The following is a 17,828-nucleotide window of genomic DNA, read 5'->3' as shown; positions in this document are numbered from 1 at the left end:
TATAAAAACAGTATTTCAGTAAATTGTTGGATTTATTAACATTAATATTAATAAAAATAATTCTTCCACCAAGTAATATAGTTAATAGGTAACGTGTTTTGATGCATCACTGTAGAATTCAAATGATGTGCAGTCACAGGTATGTGCATGTTGTATTATGTTACAGCGCTTTCAACACGGCTTGACTGATCAGAATTTTAACAATCTGTTTTATAAAAAGAAATGACAATAAAATGATCCCGAACTACCCCCTCTTGTTCCCGTAAGAGTCTTTGTGTTTTGAGCTGTCGTCAGCGGCCTGGCAGCTGATCAGGTCTCTTGGAGGGGGTTATCTTCATTAGCTTGCCACTTGGCAGCTAATTGCTGGAGCAGGCGAAAACAAAAAGCTCGGTGTCCGTCCCTACATGCTCTGATTGCTCTGGGACAGGGGGAGGCAAAAGTCTGTGCGCCCCAAACAGAGAGCCTCACTTTGGCATGACTTGGCAGGCGAGGCTCCTCCCCTGTATGGATGTTTGTTTGATTGTTTTTGGAGCTTTAGGTGAACAGGTCTAGGCCGGGGGAACTGAATTCAGCATGCAGTCTTTCTCTTTTCTTTTATCTCATTTCTAGGGGGGGGGGGGGGGCTACAGGAGACATACTCAATCCCTTAATTCAAGGAGGAAATAGCATCTCAGAAAAGTGTTGTGGAATCCCTTCAAAATAGACAGTTAATTAATTTTGGGCTAAGACCATTTGTTCTAATTCTAATCAAATGAAAGTAACAAATACCAATTTGTTTTGATACAGCTCCACTGGTTACATATATTCAGTCATGCTGCATGAGTTTTTACACATCTTAGCAGTGAAGAAAATAAAGCAGCTTTTTAATGAATCAATGAGATGGATTGTTTCCACTTATCAAGATATGGCTTCAATTCAGGGTAAAGGCGGTCGGCAATTGTAATTGCTTTAGTAAAACATGTTCTTGTTCTTCTCCCTCACATGAATGAATCTCAACAAGAAACAGATTGTATCACCCTGTGATTTTAGTGACATGTTTTCATTAAAACTTCTGTAACATCCCTCTCTTATCTCTCTCTTCACTGAACTCTATCCAATGGAAATTACTCCAGTTATTGGACATTAGTTTACCTTATCTTCTTCACTTTGATAGCCTTTGGCTGACAGGTGAAACAATCAGATTGTTATTTTATTTTAGATACTAGGGAGAGAAGCTGGAAGGATTTGATATGTGTCTAGACAAAAGGCAACAAGAGAAGGTCTTACTGTCCATAAACCGGCTGAGATAAGGCGAAGAAATAAATGCCACTGTGCGCCAAAGGGTTCAGCATTTCTTTCTCTTCTCTTTGATGCGTTCAGCTATCGTCAGAGCTTGTGGTTGTGTTCTGTCCGCCCCAAAGGCGTGATTTGTATGTGGAGTCAGGTGCTGTCACTCAGATGTGCAGTGACCCCATCAGATGTCTATGTTAAAACAAAACACAGCTTCACAGTTCAGACTTGCAGTGATTCATATGGATATCTACAGTTACTGCCGAGTTAAACACTGCTTCATTCAGGTTCGCAATGACAGTCAATATTAGACTTTTGCGTAAAGTACACATCGAGTCCAAACAGGTGAAAACTCATTGTAAATTCATTGTAATGGGTTTTGACAGGTAAGACAAAATAGACCACCTATGAGACAGTATTAGTTAAAATGAAGAAAACCAATGCACATAAAGACACTTTGTTCTAAGCCATTCTTTAATTATAAGAAGAAGAAATAAGAAATTCTGTACTTTTTCACCAATTGTAAAATGAATATTTCTGTGTGCAGTCCAAGTATCTACAAATTTATTTTCTCAAGCAAATGTTGTACTTGTATATCTCCAATTTAAACTACAAATCCATGATTATCAGACATTATAATATCAGTGTGGTAGAAATGAACTCTTTCTGAAGATTTTTAAGACACACCTGCTGCAACACATTTCGAGATAAATTTGAATTGGAACCAATAACGATGAATTTGCATTTGCTAAATTCCAGAAGTCATGAAAAAGAGCAGAAACCAGACTTTAGACTGCAGAACAAGTGCAGGGTGTTCACTTGTTTCTGAAGCATTAAAGGGAATCCTTGATCACTACATTCAAGTAAGTATAGGGACATCTAGCGGTCACGTTGCAACATTACACTTTTTGAGTGTATTCAATACGTTCTTGGTTAAATAATGTGCAAATGAAGCCCTATAGACAGTATCTGTGGCATCCTGTCGATTAAAATCCTTTCCTGTAGCTCAGTGGTAAGAGCATTGCGTTAACAACGCAAGGTTGTGGGTTCGATCCCAGGGGATTGCACATACCTATGTATAAATGTATAGGATAACGCAATGTAAGTCGCTTTGGATAAAAGCGTCTGCCAAATGCATAAATGTAAATTGTTCACTTATTTTTTGCGGGGTGGTGGTGGCGCAATGGATAAGACACATGCCTTTGGTGTGAGAGACCCGGGTTCGAATCCACTGTAAAACACCAATGTGTCCCTGAGCAAGACACTTAACCCCTAGTTGCTCCAGAGGCGTGCGACCTCTGAGATATATATAGCAATTGTAAGTCGCTTTGGATAAAAAGCGTCAGCTAAATGAATAAATGTAAATGTAAAAATGTAAAATCGACATAATTTTAACTGTCCAACAGTTTGTAAGAACAAAAATATATATATAATTCCATGCAAAAAACTAAAGTCTTTGGCAAATGTAATGGTTTAATTGTAAAAACAAAAAACAATATGCTGTGAGGGTTATGGTCCGTTCAAGAGGTCAGTATATAACAGTTAACTGTCACAAAACATGTTTTCCAGAGTTCTTGTCACCAAAAAGTGTTTTGGAAAGACAACATTTTAATGTTGTATACTTGTATTCCCATCAACTGAATGATCAATCAGGTAGCCTAGGCCTACAACCAAATTGAACCGCATGTAGGCCTACATGGCGTACAGTATAGGCCTATGTCTATACCTCACAGCTTTGTTTTCATTCTCGAAACATTAAATATGGCAAGCTAAACATTTGTACATATGTAGGAAAATTCCTTTAAAGTCCACGTGAACCGGAAGTTGCAAATTACTTTTCTCCAGTGTTGTGACGTATTTCCAAGTGAAACGGAATATTGAACAGAGGGCAGAGTTTTACTTTAGTGCTCCTCCTCTCCATCTCTGCTCATAGCAGACTAACGGTTTGAGGGGAGTGGTTAAGCGTTTTTCAACCCAAGCCGTCAAGCCTACGTCATCAGAAAAGGAACGCCATTTCAGACCGGGAGTAATTTTTCAGACTTTGATTAAAGATTACCACGGCAAATCATTTATTTCTGTGTATTAACTTGCACGGATTAATTGTTCACCACAAGACTAGTAATATGCGCTAACAAAGTAAATAGGGTAAATTTTGATTTCATGTCGACTTTAAATGTGAATCTACTCCAATGAATTGTTCACATAAAATGGAAATTAGACATACACAATTGTTTGTAGCATTCGAATAAAATAATTATTCTCATTCAAAAAGTAAAGGTAAAAAAAAAATATTAGGTTTAAATAGGCTACTATGTTTCTGAGAGTATGATGGCTGGTTTACATTTCAGCCTTAGTGAGAGAAAAATAAAAGCAAATTATGTCTGAAGGTCTCAGGATGGAGATATAAGCAGGTTTGAGTTAGTATATTCTATTCTATTCTGTTCTATTCTATTCGTAACCACCATAGATATTGACACGTCAAAAAGTGGTTGATCAATATTGGGTCGACAGATTCTTAAATTTATATTGTTTGGCCCCTCTAATCTTAAACATTTTATCCATGTTCTATTCTATTCTATTTTATTTGATTCTGTTCTATTCTATTTTATTCTATTCCGTTTGAGTAGGTAATACTCCAGTCATTTTAAGCCAAAATGGGGGTCAACCTTGAACAAATTGCAACAGAAGCAAACTCAACTGATTTTGTATCCTCAATATGTCCCATGTAAGGAAAAAAAAGTCCAGAAGAATCCCATTAGGGGAAAGTTTTGAAAAAGACCCAAATATAGCCTATTCATACACCTATTCATTCTTTTTCTTACGTGAATTGGGTAAACATTTTAACCTTTAGATATCACCATGAAAATTACTGAGTTGATTACTTACATCAAGACAAACAAAAAATGTATTACAAGTTTTTTGAAATTGTTTGTTAACATGGACAAACGGTGCATAATCTAGTTACTTATGTGCTAATTGCATAAATACCACAACAGATCTAAACATTGGGTATAGCCAGGTGAAAATGTCTTGTTGAATCTTGGTGACATATAACAGTAAAAATACTTGTTAAGGTCTGAATGGAACCCATTTAATCTACCCATGAGCATTAATACATAGAGGCAGGAAGAAGTACTTTAGAAACCAGCCTTTATTCATTTTTAAGAGATTGGGTTTGGGGCTGGGTCCGTGGGACTGTTTCTGGGGGACGAGTCTGAGGGAAGAACAGGAGACAATGGTAAGGAGAATGCAGAAGATAAAAGGTAGGTAAAATAAAAAGTGAATCCCCAGAAACAGTCCCACAGACCCAGCCCCAAACCTCATCTCTGCAATAATAATTAATAAAGGCTGGTTTAAAGTACTTCTTCCTGCCTCTATGTATTAATGCTCATGGGTAGATTAAATGGGTTCCATTCAGACCTTAACATTAAGTATTTTACTGTTATGTGTCAACAAGATTCAACAAGACGTTTTCACCTGGCTATACCCAATGTTTAGATCTGTTGTGGTATTTATGCAAATTAGCACATACATAATTAGATTATGCACCGTTTGTCCATGTTAACAAACAATTTCAAAAAACTTGTAATACAATTTTTGTTTGTCTTGATGTAAGTAATCAACTCAGTATTTTTACCCTATTCACGCAAGAAAAAGAATGAATAGGCGTATGAATAGGCTATATTTTGGTCTTTTTCGAAACTTTCCCCTAATGGGATTCTTCGGGACTTTCCTTACTCAGGACATATTGAGGAAACAAAATCAGTTGAGTTTGCTTCTGTTGCAATTTGTTCAACCTTTTTTCATAAAATGACTGGACTATTATGGCCTTATGAAAATTAACAATGGTTTTACTACAAATAAAACAAAACAAAAAACATTGTTACAAGTTAAACCAAAACCAAAACTAGTTTAACCATGGTTTTGAAATACTAAGCATGTTTTTGTAGTGTTTTTTGTAGTAAAACTGTTTTACAAATGGCAATCAATCCACTTCTATTTTAATAAAACCATGGTTATTTTTTTGTAAGGGATGATCCTGTCACATATAGGATCTCTCTCATAGATAAATAGAGTTAAAGAGTCAAACGCATACGATGTGAAGACTATACTCTGACGGGCTGCTTTAGAATGCTGTTTGCACACACCCAATGATGATATCAATGTGGGATGGAAATGAGTGTGTGTGTAAAAACCAGCATGTCCCCCCGCCTCTCAGCAACCGAACTCACCCACTCTCCCGTTACCCGGAAGTATGCAGAATTCCCAAAGATGGCGGAACAAGGTCCGATGGCGATAGCTATGCGGCTAAGAAATCAGCTGCAGAACGTCTACAAGCTCGACCCTTTAAGGAACGAGGTGAGTGAAAGGGGCGATAAACGTTTCTGCGTCTGTCTTTCGCCGCGTGCTTCACGCGCTTACTATAAACGCGCGTGAGAGGGGCGTTCTGTGTGGCGCGAAAGCCGAGAGATGGAGCGCGAGACAGTGCTGCGTGTCTGCGCAGGCGTGAGTGTTGCGAAGAATCAATCCACTGTGTCTAGCCGCGGTTGTGTTTTTGTTCTCCGTGGCGTTGCTTTTCTTGTCAAATCCGTCCCAGTCGAATCCCCTGCTTTTTAGTTTTTTTTCCCCATCTCCAAAATTCAATACACGAATAAAAAGGGTTGTTTGTGCGCTCCTGACGAATATAGCGGTGATGGTTGACGTCGCGTGCTGAGCTGTGATATCCCACATGATTATTGATGCGCGTTGGCCCAGACGAGTGAACAAGTGCATCGTTATGATCTGCTTCAGCATGCATTTTCGGCAGCACATGTTCGTGTTGAACATAAGTGACAGAAAATGTATTTGTACTTTAGAAGTAATGGGACGTAATGTGACACCTAAGGTGCATATGCGGGACATGCCGTTTTCTTCTTACCTCAACATCGAGTCCTTGTTGAATTCAGTGGCTTGAAGTCCTGGCAATGATTGATATTAAACTAGTAGTACTCGCTTAGACTATACTCTGGTTTATTTAGCCGGTCGCAGGCTCGCTTGTTTACAAATGAGTCTGACACCTGACTCGCTGAAAAGTGAAAAGTGCGCGCTTTGCCGCACTACATAAAGGAGCGCGCATGTAAATAGTTGTACACAACACATTTTACTTCATGTCAGAAAAGGCACGTGATGTAAAAATACATAAATCTATTCTCTTTTTTAAAATTTAACATCGACTAGACATTTTACATTTTTCTAAATTTGTAATCACGTTTGGCGTCTCTAGTTTGCATTCGTTTTAAATAATTATTGATAATAATTAATAAGAGGTCCTAAAAACGGCATAATTATAGATACATTTTTTGATTCAAGTAGTTTTAATTAACTTTCAGCATGTCAAAATGCAGGACACTGCTGACACTTGATTCAATGTCAGCTGTCTATAGGCCTATGTGTAAATAGAAAGTATAGAATAGATATGTTTTTCCCCCCTGGTCACCTAATTTATTGAAACTGACCAGTGTTGGGCAAGTTACTTAAAAAAAGTAATTAGTTATAGTTACTAGTTACTTCTCACAAAAAGTAACTGCGTTAGTAACTGAATTACATAATTACAAAAGTAACTAATTACCAGGGAAAGTAACTATTGCGTTACTTAAAAAAAAAAAAAAAAAAGTTTAAATATAAGAAATTTCTTGGATACCCCCAATATGAAATGTTAAATTAATGAAATTGACACTAAATAGAACATCTTATTATTATAAAACATTGTACACTAATCTACACTATTTTAATGTTGCTGTGGGACAATGTGAGAGACACCTATTAACTTAAATATTCAAATATTATCATTACTATATAGTGCAACAATAAAACAATAGATGGTTTAGAACTTTTAATATTTATTGCACAGACCACAACTGGCCAAAAAATAAGTCTAAAAATAAATTATGCTTCTTAAGAAATGTACCAAAAATAAATAAATAGTATCCTAATAAAAATATACATACACATACACTAGTGCATATAATTAAAATGATAAAACTCACACACCTTTACAACTGGTAGACATTCTGTATAGCCTACTTGAAGTATTTTCTTCCTCACAATAGTAAGTTTAACAAAAAGTGCTTTCAATATAATATTGAACAATGTATCAACATAAATAATAATAATACGATATAATCTTTTGGGGGTTTATTTTTATAACCTACAGAGAACGTCATCATCAGAGGTTATTTTAGCCAAATTCTAGTCGTGTTTGACGCACGTGCTCACAACCGTCAAACAAATATGTTTGAACGTTCCCTGCAGGTTATTTTGGAGTTTATGTTATATAAACTAATTAAAACATTGCATATGATACCAATATGCTACAGAGATTATTCAAATGCTGATATGTGTAATTTATTTATAAATAAAGTATTTATGCTCGGACACATTCGGTCACTGTCGCGCACTGTCAAGCGCGTTCTCGGACACACTCGGTCTCTCTCGCGCACTGTCGAGCGCGTTCTCGGACACACTCGGTCTCTCTCGTGCACTGTCGAGCACGCTCGCGGCATTCGCCTCGATTTTGTCGAGTCCCGCGCCTCATAAACACTCACACACCAGAGAAAAAAACTTTGCAGCTCCTATGGCTGAGAGAGAGCCTACTCGGCTGAAAACCGCTTCAGTGAGCTCAATTAAAGTAACGCCGCATTTTTATTGACAGTAACGGTAACGGCGTTGTAATGGAGGAAGCAGTAATTAGTTAGATTACTCGTTACTGAAAAAAATAACGCCGTTAGTAACGCCGTTTATTTATAACGCCGTTATTCCCATCACTGAAACTGACCATAGGCATATATGAAGTTGACAGATGGGAACGCCATGGATAAAATGTGTTATGTATATGTTTTAACGTGAGACACTCTTTGATTTCAATATTGTACTGTAGATATGCATTCAAGGATTGCCCTAAAACCACCTTAAATGGATAGTTCACCCAAAAATGAAAATATTGTCATCATTTACACACCCTCATGTTGTTCCAAACCTGTAATGAGTTTCTTCTGTTGAACACAAAAGTATTTTAAAGAATGTTGGTAAACACAGACAGTTGATGGCACCCATTGGCAACCATAGTATTTTTTTTCCTACTATGGAAGTCAATGGGTGCCATCAACTGTCTGGTAAGTAATGACATAATTTTCATTTTTGGGTGAACTATCCCTTTTAATGTCAAAGGCTGGTGTTTTTACGTAATTCACAATGTCACGTATCTCAAATACGTCCCTGCATGACATGTTTTCCCTTGTTTGGTACCACAGGAAGAAGTTAAAATTAAGATAAAGGACCTAAATGAACACATCGTTTGCTACCTCTGTGCAGGATACTTTATCGACGCAACCACCATAACAGAATGTCTCCATACGTGTAAGTGTTGTCATCTCTCTCCTAATAACACTCTCAAATGACTTAAAGCAGACAACTTCACAATTACTATATGCTGATGAAATCCACAAGCTACTTTGTTGTACTGAATACTTACTCTCTCCACAGTCTGTAAGAGTTGCATTGTGAAGTATCTCCAGACCAGCAAATATTGTCCGATGTGTAACATCAAAATCCACGAAACGCAGCCCCTGCTGAATCTAAAGCTGGACAGAGTCATGCAAGACATTGTCTACAAACTAGTCCCGGGTCTACAAGAGAGTAAGTACAGTGCACAGGATCATTTGAACTTGAGTGTCAGTTTATGTGACTCCTCGTCAGTCGTGGTTTAATGTCCATCTGATCTTCTCAGGCGAAGACAAGCGAATTAAAGAATTCTATCAGTCGCGGGGTCTTGAACGCATCATACAGCCATCTGGAGAAGGTACGGGATTACATGTAGATAGATACTGCTGTTAATGTGTTTTTATTAAGATTGTTATTAAGTGTGTTTGTGTTTTCTTTGTAGATTCAGTTCCAGATAACACAGGATTACCGTACACAAGCTTTGACCACTCCAAAGCTCACTTTTACAGATACGATGAGCAGGTTTCTCTATGTCTGGAAAGGCAATGGTAAGGCAGCAGTAAAGCTTATTAGGTTGGTTTTTTTTACAGTACTTGTTTAAAAGTTTCGGGTTACCATAAGCTTATTTTTTTTAGGAAATATATATGTTTATTCTGCATGGATGCATTAAATTGATTTAAATTGACAGTAAAGACATTTATAATGTTAGAAAAATCAATCAAACAGATGCTTTTCTTTTGAACTTTCTATTCATCAACGAACCCTGAAAGAAATGTATCACCTTTTCCACAAAAATTTTTGAAGCAGCATAACTGTTTTCAGCATTGATGATGATAATCAGAAATGTTTCTCTTGAGCATCAAATCAGCTTATTAGAATGATTTCTGAAGGATCATGTGACACTGAAGACTGGAGTAATGATGCTGAAAATTCAGCTTTGATCACAGGAATAAATTACATTTTAAAACATATTCAAATAGTAAACAGCTATTTTAAATTGTAATAATATTTCTGATTTTACTGTATATTTGATCAAATGATTTCAGCCTCAGTGAGCATAGACTTTTAACATTTAAAAAACAAACCAACTTTTGAACGGTAGTTCTGAGTTCTAAAGCATCCTATCATAATTTCATTTTGTTTTTTACAGCTCGTCATTTTCCGGGAAAGACAAAAATAAATTAACTCTACAGGTAAGACGACAGCCACAGAAGGAATATGATTCACGTACCATGATTCACTCTCAAGAAAACCTTAACACTGGTTGTTTGTTTCTATTAGAAGCAATGACAAATTAATTTATTTGAAGTTATGTTCCTGCAGCAGAAATTTGTACGTTGTTCAGTCAGGGCTGAAGTACGGCATCTGAGGAAAGTCTTATGTCATCGACTAAACGTGGAGAAACATCAGGTCTGACTCGCTTTTCTCTTTCTTCCCATGCTTTAAAGAGCCATTGCTTTTATATTTAGGACCAGAAAGTCATATTTTGTGGAATATTTTGCATCACCACCAGTTCTATTTATATGCTATGAATTTATAATTGATTTACTTTTAAAGAAATAATGACTGTAATTTCAAAGCCAACTCTTTTGTTTTTGTCGCATCTGGTCTACTAATTTAATTAATCTACATGCAGTTGATCCCAGGTATAAAATTGTTTCAGTGTACTAAAATTATACATGATTCACCCATGTTGTGTTGATGGAGTCTAGCCTTAAGCTTACAGCTGATTGGTCTATTGTTAGCAAACGTGAACGTGACGTGCAGCTTCGATGCTTCCAGACACTGTATTAGACAAACAGACAACATTTGATTAATTATATAAATGGCATGTATGATTTGTATAGCCCAGTTAGGAGAATGTGTTATTCAATCCCATAATAGATAGAATCAATGTTCGAATTGAACGACCAAAAAAATCTATCTCTCTAACTTGAAGTAGAGATAGATTTTTAACTAAACCTCTCATTGTTTTTCTTTTCCACCCTCCTGCCCTGTTTTGTTCTCTCCTCATCGTGTGCTCTTTGTTGCGCTACAGGTCCAGATGTTATTTAATAACGAATCTCTCCCAGATCACATGACCATGAAGCGTCTCTGGCTGTCTCACTGGTTTGGAAAGGTATTGTAGTCTCAAGCGTCTCCAGCTAATTTCATACCGCATTCTTTCACACCATCAGCCCGTTTGCTTTCCCTTTAGAAGGGATCTTCATTTCTCTAGCACACTAGCGATTTACTGTGCTCCGGTTTACATCTTCTGAGGGGAATCGCAGCACAGGCAGAGATTTATAGGACTAGGAAAAGCCATATGCCTGATGTCGCCTTGTGGTCTGAAAAATGCAATAGAAGTGCTATTCTCCATATTGCTTCATACTGGGTCTTGCTGCGGTTTGTCGGGCGTCAAAGTGTTGTGAGAATTTAGCACAAGAAATTCCATGCCTCATATGCAGCGGATAACGCTCTGTCAGCAATATCTGTTTAGTGTCAAAGTCATTAGCCTGTCAACAAGATGATACTTAGATTTTTTTTATTTCAATCCTTTATTTCATGTTCTAACGCTTTCCTCTTTTTCTCTTGTCTCTCTCGTTTTAGGCACAACCGCTGGTACTCCATTATACTATAAAAGACAAAAGGACGAGATAGGATTATGTTAAAATATCAATTGGTGTAAATATTTTGTATTTCACATATTCTATTTTAATAGCTTTCTGTGCATATATACTTATTTTTTTGTTTTGTATTTTTGAAAATAAATTTTAAGTGGTAAAAAAATACTGAGTGCATTTTGTATTGTATTGTATGTATGTATGTATGTATGTATGTATGTATGTATGTATGTATGTATGTATGTATGTATGTATGTATGTATGTATGTATGTATGGCACAAATGATGTCTAGCCTTGTTAAAGTCGAAATGAATGTTTGTATTTGTATGGCCAGTGTGTTTAGAAGTCAGCCACTAGGGTGCAGTGTTGGTCTTCAAGAGAGCTTCACTAACACCAATCCCCTTCAGTCACCTCACAGTGACTCTATTAGGATCATCTTCATCTCAAGGCATTTTTCATCTCAACAGTATGTTACATTATATGTAGTGCTCTGAAGATGCAATGAAAACCTCAGGCAGAATGTCTATTAGAAACGCGGGGAAAGCAATGCTGATGTAACTGTAGTGATACGAAACGCTTTAAATGCTTTGTGAAACAAGGAAAACCTATATATAGGCTTATAAACACACTATTTGGAAATACATGGTTGTTGTAATAGGCAAACGTAGGCTACAATTGGGTACATTTTTATTTACCAAATTACTATGTTGCCTCTGTGTCCACCAGCCTATACAATGTCAGTATGCTTTTATTTAATTTTTTTATAATTTTTTTTTATTTTATCTGTTGGCTATTTTTTGTTGTTGAAAATATGTTATAATATTTTTTCCTGCATGTATTTTCCTTAAGTCCAAATAGCCCTACATTTTACTATTATAAATGCATACAGATTAACAGTAAAAAAAAAAAAAAAAAATACAAACTTAATTTTGAGGGTTAATGAATAGTACTAATGTTACTTTGTATCAATTTTTTTTTTTTTTTACTAATTGTATTAGCCTATTTTAGTAAGACAATTTGTTTTTTTGTTTTCTCCCTCATGTATAGTATATTAAATCATCTATAATACAATAATTTTAGGCTTTAAAACAACTGTGAATTTTCAATTAAAGAAAACGAAATGTTTTTCGCAATTATTTTATTTTACATTAAATATTTACATAGGCTATATATACGCAGATATTACTTTAAAAAACGAAATCAATTAAATCAATGGACTACGTCACAGGTATAGGCCTCTAATGTAATTTCGACTATTTTTCGCGATTCACTTAAATAGTCTATATATATATAAAAAGACTCAAGGCTAAAAATGTTTGGTTTTATTTATATCTATTTTTCTTCTGTAATAAATTATTTTAAGTAGCCTAGCCGATATTTTTAAAGAATCTAAAATATAGCATAATATTAATAATAATAATAATAGGCTAATGATATTAAATAGGCCTATTCTGTAAGCAAACAGCAACATTGTTGCTACTTAGGCTACATAGGTAAAGCGTTATTTTAATTGGTTTATTTCTTTTATGTATTTTATATCAGACTTTAAATGAAAATAGAGTAAGAGTAGCCTAATGATTTTACAATGTCTGTAACATATAGCCTGTTACAAAAAAACAAAACAAAAAACACATGCGTTTTCATATCTGTCTGTGTAAATAACAACTAGGTTACTTTTACCGCCTTTTTAATGAAAAGTTTCACTATGTAGCCTAGCCAACAGATTTGCTTATATTTTAAAAACATATATTTCTCTAAAGTGAAACATGCTGCTCTATCATCCGAAGGTCCAGAGTGTTTAAAGCGCTTGTTTTCTCGAATATTTTCACACAGTGAAATCATGGCTTTCAATAGTAAAAGTCCAAAGACATTTATATTCATATACCTTCGCATTCCAATCATCGCGATTCTCAGTTGGAACCCGATGCATTTCGAGCAGAAAACTGAGCTCTGAGAATGCGGCTCTCCAGCGAGTCTCTCCACAATGCGCTCAGAAAAATCTGCTTGACTTTTCAACCCCAACTATTCCAAGCGATTAGGCCAATTGTACTTCCATCTTCTCGCTGCCCCAAAACTGCTGCCGTGATCTGCTCACAAACGGACACAAATGGGCCGAAAGAAATTCGCCAGACCAGGATGCATCAATCCTCCCCATTTCCACCGGCTTCCTATTGAGATTTATTCATTAGGAACCGCATGCAAATCATCTGCTATTCATGGGCGTTTTTAACACACGGGCACAGATGTGGGGCATTATTCGGGCTCGACCGACTGAAACTGTTAATGCGCACTCAAAGGCGGGTTAACCTAATCAATCATGTTGACTAGTTTGTGTTAGAGAAGATTCATAAACCATATGGCGCGAGGAGGAAAGCAAGCTTTATGTTGTCCTCGTGACAATGTGAGAGGGGGGAACCTTGTTCAAGTGTCCTAATTAAGCTGCAGGCACTTAACACACACACAAACACTCTTAACACACACAATGAACCGATGTGTAAAAGTGCTCTGCCTCTCTCAGCTGTTTAACTCCAGAGAGTGTGCTATTATAGTATTTGATGCATGACACTTTTGCCTTATTACTCAGTGAAAAAAATAATAATGTCACTAAAATGTTAAACTTAAATTTAATTGCTGTCTTAAATTTTTAGATGGTGTTAAACTTTTTCAACCACTGTGAACTTAATTACAGATTAAGGAAATTGTTTTTTAAAAAAAGAGAGAGACTTATTTGTGATGAATGAAATGGATGGAGCTGTTGTTGTGGCATTATAATGAAAAATGTTTTTACAGTAAAAAAAAAAAAAAAAGGAAAAAAGGTGGATTTCCTATATCCACAAATTTATGCCAATTGTTATTTTATAATTCAGCTCAGCATACAATGCATGATTAAATTCTGACTCAAGGTAAGGAAACATTGTGAAATTACATATACCCTTTATTTACATAAATGAGGATTAAATAGAATGTTACAATAAATTTAACGAGTTAGATGCATCATAACTTGTTATATATATACACAACCTTGCCCTTGCATTGTTTTGGACATACATTTATTTTTTAATTTTTTTTTGTTAAATAATGCCTTTAGGAATTGTGCCAGGGACTGATATATAATGTAAAACTTTGGGAAATGAGTCTTGACAATTACAATGTAGAATGAAGATTGAATAAATTTGCTTTGTGATTACTTTTTTTTTTTATGTTCTGAAATTATTTATAAATATATAATTCTATTCAGCTGAGAATTTAATTGAAAATCACTTTTGGCATAGAGGTTCCACAGCGGTCATAAATGTGTGTTGAACGGTGTAAACAATTGCACACGTTTCCTTCGAAAATCGAGCTGAGAAATAAAGCTTAAAATGTACATACACATGTTGCAGTCTTGATACTGTACCATTTATCTCTAAGCATTTCTCAGATCTTATGAAAGCGTATTCCTTAAACCATGTCTTCGATCTGCACATCAGAACGTAGAGGTCCTTTCAATAAATTAAAAACAAGGGAGACAGAAACCTTCGCTTGCATTTCAAGTTCTTCCGCAGAGTCCGTGCAAAAGTTGTGAAAAATGCCCTTCTCTGAAAACAAGGGCCTGCTTTTAATCGTCCACCTCGATTTCCTCGTCCTCCTCGGAGAACTCGTCTGTGGTTTGGCCTCTGGACGAGGACGGGGACTGTGGAAAGGCCCTCGGGGAGAGGCTGGGAGAAATGGGCCCCGAGCCACCGTGAGGGTCTTCTATGTCCTCCATGGACACCAGTTTCTGCAATGCCTGTGGAGGGATTTTCTTGAGAGACTCCACGTCCGCCTTCATCTCCTCCAGGTCTCTCTTGAGCTTGGCCCGTCGGTTCTGGAACCAGGTGATGACCTGCGCGTTGGTCAGACCCAGCTGCTGTGCGATCTGGTCTCTGTCGGCCGGTGACAGGTATTTCTGGTACAAAAAGCGCTTTTCCAGCTCGTAGATCTGGTGGTTTGTGAAGGCTGTGCGGGACTTCCGTCGTTTTTTGGAGGCCTGTCTTTGGCCGAAGCCGTTGAGATGTTCGCGACCTTTAAATGGAAAGAAAGGAGAGTTGATTTCCAGGAATAACGCGGGCGACCAGGGGTGAGGGTCACAATTCAGAATAACTTTCTTCAGTAAATCATTCACAAACATTATAAAGCTAATGCTTATTCAGTAATGCATGTAAATTGAAATAGACAAATACATGAAGTTTCATTTCCCATTTTTAACTAGTGAAAGCATTATTTGGAAGCACTTCAATGGTCCTATTTTTGGCTGTATATTGTTCTTGTCTTGCTTCTCAGGAGATTAAAAAGTATTTATTGCAACATTAGAGGTTCACTTTAGATCAGTGTTTTGGTTTCTAGGATCTTTAAAGCACCAGAACAGACTGTAGATTATTTGTTCCCTCTTGTAAAACTTAAAAAGGTTCTTCTGTGGAATTAAGATGAAAAATCCTGTTTGGTTCAAATTAGAACCTTTATTTTTAAGAGTGTACACATGTTGTGTTATGCGATAGGCCGCAGTTGTTCATTCCAGCTGCATAACAGCTGTTCTTGAAAAGAGTGGGAGAAACTTTCCAAAACATCTGAACTTTTGATTGCCAAGTAAATTCGAAATATTTGATGTGTTAATCAAGCAGCCTATCACGCCACAGAACTGGCCTCAGTCCTATTACAGATGACCTTAACCATTAGTGTGACCCACCAAGACAGTTCTGCAATGTCAACACGAACGTCATTTTCTGTAAATATGTCAACTGAACATTAGCATTCTTGTCAATTTAGCTTGTTTTCCATCATATTAGGCTACATTTCTGAAAACAAAGGATTTGGAACATTTTAAGAGCTACAAAAACCTAGGCTAGTTCTGTAGAAAACTTTAATTTACTGATTTAAAACAATCATGAAACCAGTCTAATGATCAGACAAACCATTTTAATCGCCAAAGAAACAGAGAGAAACTCTATATAATGAAAATTATTCTTGATAAGAATAGTTTTTTTGTTTGTTTGTTTGTTTGCTTGACTATCGAAGAACCTTTTCAATTTTAGGGGGGTATAGATGAAATTCCTGAAATACTGACAGTTACACTCGAGGAATCGCTATTGACATTAGCTCAGAAAAATAAATAAAATGTATTATCTGAAAATGTGTATAAAAATAAATAAATAAATAAATGCGGGAGAAAACAAGTTGGTAATCACTGAACCTAAAAAAATATTTTAAAAAATCAATCATTTTGACTAAAAAGTATATTTTTGTTATATATACTTTATATTATTGATTTTGTATATGCTTATAAAAATAAGCATTGGATACCAGTTGTAAAATGCACATATAATAGCTTACTGCTAAACAATAACACTTCTAAAAGTACACCTCCATTTGCGCATTTGAAACTCGTGCATTAATTCGTAAACACAATCTGAATTCACAAGTATAAATCTCGCTCTCTTTCTCTCTCTCTCTATAAAAAAAAGACCAAACATTTTACCTTCTGCAGCTTGTATAACGTTGACTTCCAGACCCTTAAATGTTTTGCTCGCCAGCTCCTCCAGAGCGCATAACGGCGAGGACGGAGCGCTGATCCCGTTCCGAGACGCACTCGAGCCGGTCACTTTCTCCAGCACCCGCGGAGGGCACAGACTACCGACGGACTTCTTGACGGACGGTTTATTTAAGATATCCTCAATGCTGAAAGGGGTGAGAGGCTTGTTGGAGTTGGCCGGAGGTGGGAGTTGGTCCAAGGGACCCCGCCGCCTCTCCTCGCCGCTGGACTGCAAAACGGAGCCTGCCTTCATGTCTTTAGAGCTGGAGGTCATCTCAGTCCCAAGAAACTATTTCGAATAGAAGTCACCTAGCTCGTTCAAACTTGTTTATGCATACAAAAGCCTTGTCTATTCCTCTCTTTAAACGTTCTTCCTCACTCTGAAGTGGCTCTCCAAAAGCACCATGCTTCAGGAGTCACGGGCACCCGAACTTTAGTCCTCATATGCGGCTCCAGTGTTCTCTGAGCTGCTCCATGAGGATCTTCACCATAGCCGTGTCCGAAGGAGGCTCAAAACAGCAAGCAACCGCTAACTAGTTCTTGTTGATTGCTTTTGTGAAGTTCAATTAGAGAAACACTACACTACTTGCTGACCCGCTGCTCTGTCTTAAAGGGCCAGACCACAATAATGAATTGGACCGAGAATAGGAGGAGTTTCCCCCTGAAGTTTAAAGAGAGGGGAGATGGCTCGGTATGTTTATGCATCTGTTGATGCATCCCACTCCCACTTAGGGCAAACCACGTGCTCCACGCGTATACCTGCCTGAAAAGGGAGAGTGTGTGTGCTCATTAACACCAACACTAGCATTCCGTTTTTATGTGAATGTGCATTCGAATATAAATTCAGTTTAATAATAATAACGTATAGTGCAAAATAAAAATAAACAAATAAAACAAAATAAAATTTAAACAAGACATTGATGAACAT

The 17,828-nt window shown here is 36.7% G+C and overlaps 2 protein-coding genes across 3 annotated transcripts; one reads left to right on the top strand and one right to left on the bottom strand.

Annotated features, from left to right (window-relative positions):
* The first annotated feature begins 5,424 nt into the window (after positions 1–5,424).
* pcgf1 (polycomb group ring finger 1) lies at positions 5,425–11,517 on the top strand. Of its 2 annotated transcripts, none has more exons than XM_082177139.1 (9): positions 5,425–5,628; positions 8,559–8,664; positions 8,791–8,943; positions 9,035–9,106; positions 9,191–9,296; positions 9,899–9,941; positions 10,075–10,158; positions 10,787–10,867; positions 11,338–11,517. In XM_082177139.1, the coding sequence occupies exons 1-9, from the start codon at positions 5,440–5,442 to the stop codon at positions 11,386–11,388; spliced, it is 885 nt and encodes a 294-aa protein (XP_082033265.1). In that variant the 5' UTR covers positions 5,425–5,439; the 3' UTR covers positions 11,389–11,517. The 2 variants fall into 2 exon arrangements, with proteins under 2 accessions (XP_082033265.1, XP_082033264.1); XM_082177138.1 differs by having other exon boundaries at positions 5,488–5,628; positions 10,072–10,158.
* Positions 11,518–14,014: 2,497 nt separating this feature from the next.
* lbx2 (ladybird homeobox 2) lies at positions 14,015–17,538 on the bottom strand. The gene is made up of 2 exons (XM_082177823.1): positions 16,847–17,538; positions 14,015–15,396 (listed from the first exon to the last, which is right to left on the bottom strand). The coding sequence occupies exons 1-2, from the start codon at positions 17,172–17,174 to the stop codon at positions 14,951–14,953; spliced, it is 774 nt and encodes a 257-aa protein (XP_082033949.1). The 5' UTR covers positions 17,175–17,538; the 3' UTR covers positions 14,015–14,950.
* Positions 17,539–17,828: the final 290 nt, after the last annotated feature.

The sequence above is a fragment of the Leuciscus leuciscus genome (genome assembly GCF_965113295.1).
Source record: "Leuciscus leuciscus genome assembly, chromosome: 8".
In the NCBI taxonomy this organism is placed as follows: domain Eukaryota; kingdom Metazoa; phylum Chordata; class Actinopteri; order Cypriniformes; family Leuciscidae; genus Leuciscus; species Leuciscus leuciscus.
The sequence above is the reverse complement of the archived record's forward strand: the minus strand, read 5'-3'. Positions and strand labels throughout refer to the sequence as shown.

Coding starts and splice junctions, on each gene's coding strand:
- pcgf1 (XM_082177139.1), top strand. CDS start 5,440: ATGGAAATGAGTGTGTGTGTAAAAACCAGCATGTCCCCCCGCCTCTCA. Junction 8,665..8,790: donor AACAGAATGTCTCCATACGT/GTAAGTGTTGTC, acceptor CTCTCTCCACAG/TCTGTAAGAGTTGCATTGTG. Junction 9,942..10,074: donor AAAATAAATTAACTCTACAG/GTAAGACGACAG, acceptor TTCCTGCAGCAG/AAATTTGTACGTTGTTCAGT.
- lbx2 (XM_082177823.1), bottom strand. CDS start 17,174: ATGACCTCCAGCTCTAAAGACATGAAGGCAGGCTCCGTTTTGCAGTCC. Junction 15,397..16,846: donor CGTTATACAAGCTGCAGAAG/GTAAAATGTTTG, acceptor TTCCATTTAAAG/GTCGCGAACATCTCAACGGC.